The 13189-nt window shown below is 37.2% G+C and overlaps 1 protein-coding gene across 3 annotated transcripts; it reads right to left on the minus strand.

Moving 5' to 3' along the window:
* Nucleotides 1-295: 295 nt before the first annotated feature.
* LOC106153789 (glycine receptor subunit alpha-2) lies at nucleotides 296-7015 on the minus strand. Of its 3 annotated transcripts, XM_013527887.3 has the most exons (9): nucleotides 6962-7015; nucleotides 6308-6460; nucleotides 5758-5816; nucleotides 4888-4955; nucleotides 4406-4641; nucleotides 3342-3424; nucleotides 2846-2977; nucleotides 2131-2534; nucleotides 296-1777 (listed from the first exon to the last, which is right to left on the minus strand). In XM_013527887.3, exons 2-9 carry the CDS (start codon nucleotides 6394-6396, stop codon nucleotides 1598-1600), a joined length of 1251 nt encoding a protein of 416 aa, XP_013383341.1. In that variant the 5' UTR covers nucleotides 6397-6460; nucleotides 6962-7015; the 3' UTR covers nucleotides 296-1597. The 3 variants fall into 3 exon arrangements, with proteins under 3 accessions (XP_013383341.1, XP_086863011.1, XP_086863012.1); XM_087006885.1 differs by lacking the exon at nucleotides 6962-7015 and having other exon boundaries at nucleotides 6308-6929; XM_087006886.1 differs by lacking the exon at nucleotides 6962-7015 and having other exon boundaries at nucleotides 6291-6928.
* Nucleotides 7016-13189: the final 6174 nt, after the last annotated feature.

The raw sequence follows: 13189 nt of genomic DNA on the forward strand, positions 1-13189 counted from the left end.
CTAATGACCTTAATCTATTGGATTAAGTGAACTACAGGCTTGATAAATTAAATGGTCAAAAACTGATAACCGAATAATTTGATTTCTTGTCGAAGGATAGTTCTCTCTAATGGCCCGATGGAAAGAGAAAACGCCAGAAGTACATGTATGTATATATACATAATACACCAGGAAAGGAAGTATATGGTATCTTAACGACTTACTTTAGATTTGTAGTAAAAAGATACAAGTTTTTTCAATTACATATAGGAGTTTTGAATGAAACAATGAAATATGGCGAAATAAAACATTTGCTTTCCAATTCTGTAAGTGTTTTTATTTGATACTGCATAATCAATAAGATAAAGAAAGACACTATACACCACAATGTTTTTCATATGATTTTATATCATGGTGAACAAAATATTATGAAATACGATTGTTTCATGCGGTAGGCTAAGATCTATCGTCTTAAACGCAAACCAGACACACGGTAGCACCTTAAATTAAATATATGTACATGTTCCATACTTAACTCAATGTCTTTAGATAGGACACCATTCACTGAAATGCCACCACGTTACATGTACAATAAACATTGGTATCCATCATGGACAGGCATATCTTAGGGCCAGTGCTCAATCAGATGATAGAAATCCGATTTTCGGCCGAAGCCGTATAATAACCAATCCAGAGTATTAATCCCGCTCTGCCGCCAAATCGACTGAAAGGCAGGAAAATCCAACTTTATTACCATCATTCCGATTTTTCAAAAAGTTGGGGAATCATGATGCATCGTTGTGTTATAATAGGAAGCTCACACTTCTCTCACATGTAATCAAATTCACCTAAAATGACGTACATCCAGGAAAATTGATGAAAACGGGAGATTAAGTCAGCTAGCTTGATATTAAGATACCGGGAGTATCTGCTGTTCGATACTTCAAATTCAATTTCCTTGATTGTTAGTTGCGTATACTAATAACCATTATATCTGGTACGTCGGGATTTTGGCTTCCCTTTTTACATTATGAGCAAACTGCCTCGTTTTTTCGTTATTGCGGTTACACAATTCGGTTGAGGAGGATGATGATCTGAACTCTTCTGAGATTTTCTTTCACTTGTGTTATTCCCAACCGACTCGATTATTGGCACAAGGACTGCGCCAACATGTAATCTATATTTGACTAAAGAATAAATAGATTCTGACCAAAACAGATAATGCGGACTGGAAAGGCCATCATGTGTGCTATCTTAAAGACGAAACGCACACGTATATGAATTCTGGCACGATGTACAACTTTATAATACGGATGACATTTATGGATCAAAATTGAAAGAAAACCCTCCAAAACCCAGCTTTTGCTGCAATCAAAAACACCAAAAACGTTTTAACAGGTGTCTTAATTTTCAGCAGATTATTGCATGATATTTTTCACACCAAAATCATGTTAAAAGAAAGAGAAAAAAAGACGAGTGAAGATTTTGCAAATGCACGAGTTTTTCTCATCACGATGACGTCACTTTGACACTATGCTTATTGATATGTTTCATGCAAAATTGATCTCCGCCCAAGTCCTGCCAGACAATTTGTGAGCAGAACAAACTGTGGAACAATTCAAAATCCATAGTAACACGAATATATCAGACTAAATATGGTGAAGCACATCGGAAAAAGAACTCTGGAAATTTTGTCCACTTTTCTTGCCTTTTCCCGACCATTTGGATCCTTCACAGTCTCTTCCTTTGACGTCGATGGACAAGCTTCGTCTAGTTCTTCGCACATGCTGATCTGGGGCTGAAAACAATGTAATTTTGTGAAGTGTGTTGAGCCGCTACGATTCTCAATATTTGAAAAATAACTAAAAGGTCCCATGCCTTTATTGTAACTGGATAGCGAAAGCGTGTGTTAGTTGCACTATCATCGGTATGGAATAAAGCAATCCATGTTAAGGTACCGTGCGATATTTGAAAAAAAAAAAAAAACGTTGCTAATTGTCATGGGTTGTTAAACTTACTATAATAACCAACAAAGAAAATGTTTTAGATAAATAATTTTCTGTCTTTTTTATACATATTCCCATACTCTCATATACATGTAGATGTCATATTGAAACGCTTACATGTGAGTTCAGTAAAAACAGAACGAACCTTTTCTTTGGCAGACGGGCATGGCATCGTGATAATCATTTTCCTTCCTCTCGCTGGAGTCGTCACCCTTTTCAGCTTGGGCACCTGTCTTCTTGTAAAATTGTTCACCAACGAATACTCGATCAGCGAGGCGAACACAATGATCAAGCACATGGCAAACCAGACATCAATCGCCTTGATGTAGGAAACGCGAGGCTGGGACTCTCTCGCCGCAGTGGTCTGGGTGGTGATGGTCAGCACGGTGACCAGGCCGATGGTCACTCTGGCCGGAACGGCGTCGATGTGTATCCAGAAACTGACCCATGACATGATGACGATGAGTCCGGAGGGAAGGTATATTTGCATTATGTAGTATTCACGATTTCTTGTCAAATGGAAGTCGATGTTTAGGCAGGGGAATGCGCCTGAAATACAAAAGAAGTATATTATATGGTTGAAGCGAATTTCTTACATGGCGGGGCCTGGTTTTAATCGCTTCTAAACAGATAATTGTTTAGTTTAAGGCATCCGAATGGGCCATTCCAAATGAAATACCATTGTCAGTTCAGATTTACTAGAATGAATGAGAATTAATCGCCGTTTCTTAAATTATTGCCATCGCGAATAATATAATATTTAGCATTGCTCAGCGTTTCACGACAACGTTCACGTAAAATTTCAAAGGTTTTTGTTAAATGACCGTCTAGATTCAGCCTTGGAGCGCGATCTCACCCACCTGCCGTGTAGTTCTGTGAACAGTCTTGGAAGTCCGTCTGATCAAAGCGGTACTCGGGCAACCTCAGACTCGGGTCCTTCTCCACCGCGTTTGTCATCCATTCGAAGTGCAATGTGTCCATCGTGTTGCCAACTAGAATTTGTAAAATAGGATTGTTCACATTACTGTGAATTGTCTTAAAGCATATGATGGTATTACAGCGTTGGTGAGTGGAACCAAGCAAAATGTTAAAATGTTTACCCCATTGCAACAGTTTCAAATAAGATTGATACATATAATTATGTTTCGACTATAGAAAACATAAGTGTCCTCTCAAACTCCCTTTTCCCGTCAAGATTAAAGATACATATAACCGGACGGTGCCTTACATTAAAGTCGATTCACAATTGCCCGTCATCGAATATGTTCCCTTTCGCAAAGAACCGTTATTCCGCTTACCTCGTTTATAGGTCTACACAAAGTGCCTAAGAAAAAAAATGAATCTTTTAATACTCACAACTCTCCAACATCATTGGACATATCTGTTTGTCTAATGGGTAGTCCTTCAAGTTCATGTGGCAGTCCAAGGTAGCTGTTATTCTAAGCAACAGAAACCAGAAAAAGAAAAAAATGAACATCATAAAGCCAAAAAGTGACAGATAGATAAATAAATAAATAAATAAATAAATAAATAAATAAATAAATAAATTAGTAGGGGGATTTGTTATCCATATTGGTAACTCTGGTTCTTTTCACATCAAGCAAATTTCCCTTCACTGGTCTTAAAATCTGAATAAGCTACGTTTTTTTCCCGCATTTCACAAGTCCCAATGTACGAATCAAAATCAAATGGATTAAATGGCAGGGGGGGCCGTTCAGACGACTCTCTTACGTAATAGATGACTTAATATTATGTTGTCGCTCCCTTACAACTGGAGCGTTAAGTCTCCAGAAAACAGTACCGCTTAAGATGAAATATGCCTATTCGCAGTAATAAAACTGCTTGCAAACCTATAAAACTGCACCAGTTTTATTTTGTGGTTATTACACATTTTCTGTAGACACCGCACACTGGCTTCTGTATTTTTTTATTAAATCAAAGCCAAAGACAGCCTGACATTTCAAAGAATTTCATTCAATATGCTAAAAATATACATGTATCACTCTGTAGGGTGTGAGGCAATTGGTTCATTTTTGCATCGTGGACATCAATGCAATCGGCAAAATATTAATATCACAAGCAGATTGCTTCACGAGGATAATGAAATAAGAAAATACCAAATATGGCATTTTACAGTCAGTGCCCTTTCAGTGACCAAGCAAACATCAATACTTGGCACCGAGCTTTAGCAGCCTTTGACAATAAACAAGCATGCGAATGCTGAGGGCAATATGGCGTACTATAACTGTCATTTTAATGAGATTGCCACGCTTCACACTCCAGGGGATGGCAAAAGTCAATGGAACAAAGCATTGATTCCGCAGCTTATACTACAGAAAAAAAGATGCCATCTCGCCTAAGGACCATTCAATTTCTACTTAAGTTCTTTTATCTTGATGAGACTGATGTATTGGACTTACTTTGTGACATACCATACAGTTCCATTTGAGTACAAGTACATTAGTCGATTATGAATGGTCACTGTGTGGAAGCTGGCCTTTTTTTCGTTGCGAAAATACACGTCAGGTATCCATATCCTTTGATAGAAGGTGTTGTCCAATTTAATCATCGTGCCTATACCCAGTGATGCATTTGGCGCGAACGCCAGTCTTGGGTCAGCCCAACTCTGGCGTAAGTATATACTCACAGAGTAATCCTAAAAATAATACATATAAATATTGCTAATTCGCTTAATGAATGAAAGACATAGCGGCCACGAAACCATTTTCACGTTAGTAAAAATGATTAATTGCACTCGGAAGATGGAGGAAATTGCTCGACAAAAGCATTGATTTTTCAACACCATCTTATGAGAGAATCATAGATTGTGAATAGATACTATTACTATCATACTCTCCGAATACATCAGCATTGGAAAAACCGGAAAAAAAGTTATGCGTACCATGGTCTGCTCTCGAATGGAATAAAAGCTGTTCACATACACCCCTAATTGCACCCTTGTCGATTGGCCTGGAAATAATATAAAATAACTACAGCAGGGCGCTTTTGATATTGATATACTTTTCGTTTTAATCGACAGTAGTTCATATTCTCAGCCAGTTTGTACTTAATTTAACAAAGCCGGTTGTGTATGTTATATTGTTGATCTGTACCACAGGGAAAACCTTCAACTAGAATCACGCAATACAATAGCGCGTGATGAACATTGCAACATACTATACAGTTGTGTCGATGGACCTGTTATGATTAAACGCTAGACTTTTTAATCTGAAAAATATGCTTGCCACACACAGTATTTGTCACTTATCATCGAGGCCTACTTTGGGAGAGTTATGTGGCTAAAGACAGGCAAATGAAATTTCAGTCGCAAATGCGCCTTCCCGGATTGAATTTTTCTATTTGTTCGGACCACTGTACACACATGTACATGAAGTCAGCAGAAAATTAAATTATCAGTTCTTTTCTTTTTAACAGCGACTACAATTCGTTGAAACACTGTTAACTGCTACAATTTCTACATTTTGCGTCCCCATTGTGTATCTAATATTAGTGTCCGAGTTTTTCTTTTTGTCATCCCAAATATAGAAGGAAACGCATATAATCGACTGCGTTATAATTAGAAAAAAAGCCTTCGGAATATGATAAATGCATTAACCGATACCATGCTTAGCTCTGAAATTCTATAGACGGTGAAAAACGGGACATTTATCACCGACGCGCCATTAAACTGGCATGAAATAGTGAGGCAAAATCAATAACGCAGATATTTATTAATGCACCATTAATAAAAAAAGTTATTTTTATCTGTTACCTTTTCGGGGCGGTTGTAGTCTGTCATATCCGACAAGAACCTTGTCCAGAAATTCCGTGCTAAATGACAAAAAAAAATCAGAAACCATGATAGGCAATCAGCCATTATATACTTGATTTAACAGGCACAGTGGCTCCTCATTGAAAAAACTTCGTACTTGTTATTATTTCCCATGTTAAGAAGTCTATCATCAGGAACAGAAAGTACGTGTTGCCTAATGTTCAGGGCAGTCAGAATATTACACATGTACTGCCATAATATAGAGATGGTTAAAGAAATATATTTAAATCAAGATAAATTTAGGTGGAAAAGATGAAAAAGAGGAAAAAATAAGATGTACCTCTAAGATATGGCATCCCTTAATCTTGAAATCTCTGCATCCCCCCCTTATTGACTTTTAGGGTCCAATTGATATGTGCGTACACTGATACCCATTTCGAATTGGCGTGTGAAGTCAACATATCTACATTGTATTGGCCTACACTTGCAACTTAACTAATGTTTGTCAATGAAAGAAATCTTTAAAAACTCACGTAAAGAAAACACGTACATTGTGAGTTCCATCCGGGGTTGAACAGCAGCCTCAGTGTTGTGAACAAGGAAGATAATGAAGAAGACAAGGCTTTTTCCAACGGCCATATTGTTGTTCTTAAAACTCACAGGCGTCTATTGATTGTTTCACATCGGACACACGCCGGCGTGTCTACATGTAAAAGGAAATAAACATTTAAGTCACTTATGTTTGCGAACATTATTGTAAACCTTACTGCTTGAAGAAACGTTAACCCTGTTCTATCTACTCGGTGGTGCTTGCAGCTATAACGTCAAATGACAATACAAAACCACGGTTTACATGGACAATTATCAATATTTTTCGAATCTGTGGAATACCTTGCATAATCCCTGGCAATAGCAACTCCATACATACCTGTGTTGAAAACATTCGTCTCTATCATACTCACGGTTATTTCCCACCTTTCTGTCTATATGCTTTCTTCTCTGGATTTGGTTGCATGATTTAAAGCACGCCTTAATAACGTAAAATAAAGCAGCCACGTAGAATATGCGTATTGCACTGGGTTACTTAGCTGTGAAGTCGTATTTTGTTTTGTTACCTGTGTCGTGCGATAAAGACACAGGGGAATTACATCACATATCAATGACAGGTACCAACTACTATTACAATAAATGACACTTGCGTTACCTTGGTAAAGGCAAATAACAATGCTTTCCGCTTCTGCACATTATTCAACTTCTCGCCAAACTCTACAAAAAATAATTGAACACTATGCGTACCAAATCACATGGTAGAAAACAATACTTTTTTGTGCATTAGTACCGAATCGTAGATATCCATATGTGCTGCTTTATCATTGACTCGCCCCATAGACCTTGCTATGCCGTTGGCGCTCAGATTTCAAATGCTCACCGACTGCTTTATTGAAATTGAAGAACGGAATTAAGCAACGCTGTATTTATAAAGCATCACAATTGATTTTATATGCCTCATGTATATCCATAGTTCTTGTCGGCTTTGCTAATGGAACAACTGCTGTATTTGGGAGATATTGTCGTAAACGTGACGACTTTGGTTTACATGTTAGTGCTACAGCATACGTTGGGGGTATTTACGACGTAAAATGCTCTTGTTTTGCTTTCAAGTATTATATAATCCCTATTTCAATTTCCATAAAACGTTTTATATCTGAATTTTTATAAACAATAAAACCATTGTTACGCTTACATTGGGCGTTCGGAACCGTTCTTGTTAGATGATTTAAGACGTACAATGTCATATTTAAGATGGAATTTCAAACTAACATATACTTATATAACTTATATTTGGCTGGTTTTCAGTATTCATCGACGAAATTCCAACTTAAGGGTGTTTGAAAGGGTTAAATAAAGTTTTTTAATCTTGAAAAAGAAACGCATGCAGCAAGTAACCACGAAGCACCATAGATGCCGCTGAACAATTCTATTATTTAGACAGTGGATAATCAACGATGACAATATCTTTCCTAACAAGATTAATTAATCTTGCGCGGATCATTTAAATGCGTAATTGGAGACTTCTTAATAGACGCCAAGGGAAGCTAATATGCAACAGAGATTACAATGGAAATCCAACAGAAAGTAATGCGTTACGTCAAAAAAAAAAAAAAAACTTACCAAGGAATATGAGATTCGTCGGTCGTGCAACTTTTCCTGGTTACTTCATATTTCTTCAATAACCCCCAGAGATTAATATTACAAACAAGATTTATAATAAGACAGCTAGGACCTCGTGTAGATCCATCAAGTCATCCTGGTGGAAATGGCGTTTTTGACTTAATTTTGTGTGATAGTAGTCAAAAGACGAGTTGTCATGTAGCCAACGTTTTATGACAATGCCAGCAGTTAACATGGGTTTTCCAGACTTCAGTCCTTCGTCACAGACTGTGTTCGTCACACATAATGAAAATATACAGCAATAGATGATTATATTGCGGGCTAATTTTGATGCATATTTACCCTGAGGTATTCTGTTCGATCAGTGCAATTTAATTTCAAATAAAGAGAAAGCGCACTTACAGATCCAGCAACAGAAAGTGCGCCTAATTTAATGTGAACGATTCAATGAGCCAACCCAATGGTTAAACTTCACCGGTTATCATTTTCCCAAGATGATCTTCGTTAAGTAATTCTATCCCCAGAAGATTATAAGACTGTTCGGCTTCGGCTCGCATTCTTTCTGAATGTCTTGCCTAGCTTTTATCTTTCAGTATAAGATTTAATTTATATACTTAAGAAGAGCGGGTAATAGCAACAGTGCCCATTATGGTTATGGCAAGGAAAAGAAAAAATTCAATAAGTTGAGGTAAACGACACCAACGCACGCGTGATCGTTTCAGTGATACGGGTTCTCCATTTAATAAAAGGATTGCACTTGGTTAATCACCCAGCGAAAACCCTTGTGTGTTATATAGTGTCAGTGCAAATTGAAGGACTGTGTACATTTTCACAGCAGTTCATTTTTTTAATATTTAAAATATATCATCTGAAAGTGCAAAATAGCAAGACCAAAAACTATGCAGAGTAAAAGCTGCTTGCTAAAAATATTCCCTGAATATCTTAAGATAAAACATACATATGCTACTACAGGTTAACGCTGTCAGTGTCTCATTATTTTTTCAACTTTGCAAAACCTTAAAATATTGGATATTAGATGTGTAGAATTGATGAATATGGTTAGAAAGGTTAGAAAAAACGTGTGCATCTGTCTGCGTATTGTTGTCTACATTATGACGACTGCAATGTATTTACATTGTATGACTGGAGCAAACCCTATTGACATAACGAAATATCAAGGGTGGGCCGGGGATATTCTTCCTTCTATCAACCCTTGCTGTGAGTTTTACAAAACTCAGAGCAAAAGACAAATGTCTTTGCTTGTTGCTTCAGGGTGCGTCTTTCATGACTTCACTGGGTGGAAATTGAATATTAATTAATTAATGTTCTTAACACAGATAACTAGTTTTGTTGTATACAGGGACATCAGAGACTCACGAATAAAAAAATGAAACAATCGAAAAAAAAGTCGTTCTTTTCGTATATCGGTTGGCTCATAATTTCAAAGTTCAATTACTTCAACAGTTCTAAAGCTTTGAATTGAAATTTTGCATTGATCTCTGATGCATTATTATGTGTCAACACTGAAAACTTCAAGTGTCAAAGTGAACATTTTGATATAATCATCAAATCAAAAACACATGACGGGTGCCATTCGCCAAAAGTAAATAAGATAGAGGCACGAAAATTTCAGCATTATAAAAAACATTTTTTTCCCGAAAATATCCTTAATGTCATTGATCTTTAAATTTTTGAAGTTATTAAACTTTAAGATTCGTAATGTTTTTTTTTTCGAGCCACTTGATATACATGTACATTTTCGTTATCTTTGTATTACTATGGGACATGAAAGACTTGTCGTGTCCATCGTTTTCCATCTATTTGGATCACACCTGTTGCATTTTCAAGGCAATTGGGGAGCAGTGGAGAACGGTCTCATCAGAAAATGGATGTTTAAAAAGACTTCAGATCAGACAGAGATGTTAGTTTGACGTAAAGTGAGGCAGACAGCACTGAGTTATCACTCCACTCACTTCGGTGATGAGTTAAAAGCAATCAGCGTCGAGAAATTTCGTCTGGGGACGTACGCTTAAAGAAGGGAGGATTCCTTTTGAGGAGGGGAGAAAATCGTTAAAGACGAGTCGCATTGCATGAGCAGGTGTGGGGAATAAAAAGACGCATTTTACAGATTGTTTAAGTGAGTCCCTGGGAGATTTAGGTCCATTGATCAGACTTCAGATGGAGCCCAAACCGTGGGAAGATAGAACATGATGTCTAGAAGCAGTCAAAATTAATCAAAATGAACGTAGACCCCTATAGCAAATTACTGCATTATCTAATTTTTTCGATGGGTATGCTGACAGCTCAGACACAGGAAAAAATTACCGAATAACGAGTCTATTAATAAAACAAAATAAACGTGCGTGGACTTATGGCGACTTATCCAAATTTTAGACATACCTCAAATGAGAAGAGAGCCAATCTGTGTCAAGAATAACTGAGAATACCATGTTTCGTGCTTAAAGGCCAAGGGCATGGTTTTTTCAGTCTCCTGCACTAATCTCCTCTAATTAAATTGAGTGTGAGTGGGCTTTTTTGAATACAGGCCTTAGATCTTTTAAATTTAAGGGTTTCGATTAACTGTCACAATGCCTTCGCTGTGCAACAAAGTGAAATGCTGGATTATTACTGCAAGTATCTTCCAATTCATTTAACTGCACCTTGGGGACAGCGTCATGCCAACAGAAATAGATCGGATTGTGTTGAGATATACAGAGAGCAGATATGGTCGTGTGGTAGCGGTGACAGACGGGTGCAGCAGAGATCATGGGTTGAAATCCGTTATCGACCAGTCTCTACTGTGTATTTATGAACACACTGTCCTGGTACATCGGGATGTCTTTATTTACACACAGGGGTATAAACGAGTGTCAACTAATTCACAATCATCGATGATATCTTTCACAATTGAATCTTTCATCGTATTGTAAATAGTGCACATTCATAGCACATCACCAAATGAAATGCGTTGCGCATTGAGTAGAGTTCGAGACCCATAAAAGAAGAAAGGAAAAAAAACATTGACATTCTCTCCATCAATAAATAGCGAATTTTGTGATAAATATTCAACATATTGATCAAGTTTTAGATGATTAATCTCACCTTCTCTAGAAATTTAGCTTTTTCCCAACAGCTTGAAAAATTAAACTGATACATGTACTTTACCAGCCAATGTTTCTCAAGCTATCGAAAAAGCGTCTATATTTCTATTGAAACTATATAGCTAATGAAAATTTTGAACTTACCCCCATTTTCGAAAAAAAATTAATAAATAAAATAAAAAAATTAAAAAAAAACGAACATACAGGCCGGGGTACACGTTCTTGTACGTCGTAGGCTTTTAATGGCAAGTGGTGGCTATGATTTGGTTGGTTTATGTTCGGGCACTGAAAAAAAAAACAGAAAACGTGTATGAATACAGTGCTTTGAATGAATAAATATGGGAGAAGTAAGTGTTGGGCATCAATGAAAAATAGTGAAAGTACTAAAATCTACTTATGACATATTTTGACTTTATTTGACTTTTTCAAAAAAAAAAAAAAAAAAAAAAAGCCAGGGCCATCACGCCATCTCTGATATCACAAAGTACCTGAAAACCCAGGATAACTCACAAGGCTATACATGTGTTCAGAGTGCATTATATAATATTAATACATGACTAGTAGATCCATACTGCGCGTAAATCAGCCGGAAGTAGGAAGAAAAGCTTAAAATGAATCAGCACGTGAATGTATTTTACTCATTTTCTGGTCTTCCCGTGCAAGTCATGGTCCGTGTATTGAAATATCTGATTACTTCTTATCTTCAAAATATCAACCCAGTTTCAGATACCAGTTATTAAAAGCTGATGCCGTAAGCATGCCCGATCGATGTCTTAATTCATATTCAATTATACATATACATTTCATTCATGTGCATATGAGATGTTTAAAGTTATTTAAAGAAAATGCTTAATGTGTCCACTTAGCAATTATCAATTGTAAGGAAGAATCTGTGAGCAGAGATCGATCATGCAGTTCTGATGGGAATGCGTGACGAAACACTTCCGATACACATACATGTACTTTGCTTGTATTCAGTATGTGCTTTGGATACTAAGAACTGATTATTGAAACTGCGGATACTTTTCAAACTGTCTTTGCACGTTTTTCAATTTTTCTTACCCCCCCCCCCGTCCCGCACACACACCCGCACACACACCCGCGCGCGCGCACACACACACACACACACACACGCACGCACGCACGCATACACACATACACACACACACACACACGCAATAGTGGATAGTTACAGGGTGTGATTTTTTAACATGTGTAATAATGAAATCAAATAGTTTCCTTTGTCTTTGAAACGACATGCACGAGTACATAGCAACGTGTATGCTCTTATTCACTATTTGTTTTAACGCGGTCAATATATAGCTGATGCTAGAAACCTTCCAGACTGCAAAACAGTACCGAGAATAGATTCATGATAGTTTTTCTAATTACGGGATAAACCAAAGTACAGTGTGGTACTAACCACAGAGTGCTTGATGGCACTATGATAAGACATCATCTAGATGTTGGGGGACGTTTCATAAACAATTAAGTAAAATCATCATTCCGTTTTCACAAAGACTGATATGGATCTTATACGACTAAGAAGTATTATAAAGACCGCCTGATTCGTTGCTTTTTCTTTACCATTTAGACATTTTAAGCTTAACTAAATAAAAAAACTGTGGACATTTTGTGAAAGACCCTTGACCGTTATAGCCCAGATACAGGACTCACGTGCAAGGTGTCATTGCCTGGCTGCAGTGCCGCTTGAAATATTACGATAGATGTTTGTCACGGCTGGTTTAACACAGAGGGTAGCGAAATATTGTTTACCTTAGAACGGCGTACAAACGGGGAAAATAAACGTCCTTGTTGTTTTACTGTTGTTGCGATTTTTTAATTTTATTACTAAATGGATAAATAAACCAAGAATCAAGATATGTTCCTCAGCACCAAGACAAAAAAAAACATGTTTGCGAAACATCAATTAACCACGGAAAGTCAAGATAAATGTTTAATTGATAAACACTGATCCACGACCAAAATATTTTGGAGCACCCTGTAAAGATAGTTCAATGATAGGCCCATCTCACCATACTGACCACGGTGTTAACGACCCGGCCGCTCCGTCTGTGGCGTCATCAAGGTTGACATCAGGCACATGACTCCTTCATGGTCCAGTCGACTACGAGATAACATCTTAAGTCGTGACAAAG

This window comes from Lingula anatina, chromosome 2, assembly GCF_051362555.1.
Source record: "Lingula anatina isolate TDL-2025a chromosome 2, LinAna3.0, whole genome shotgun sequence".
NCBI classification, from domain to species: domain Eukaryota; kingdom Metazoa; phylum Brachiopoda; class Lingulata; order Lingulida; family Lingulidae; genus Lingula; species Lingula anatina.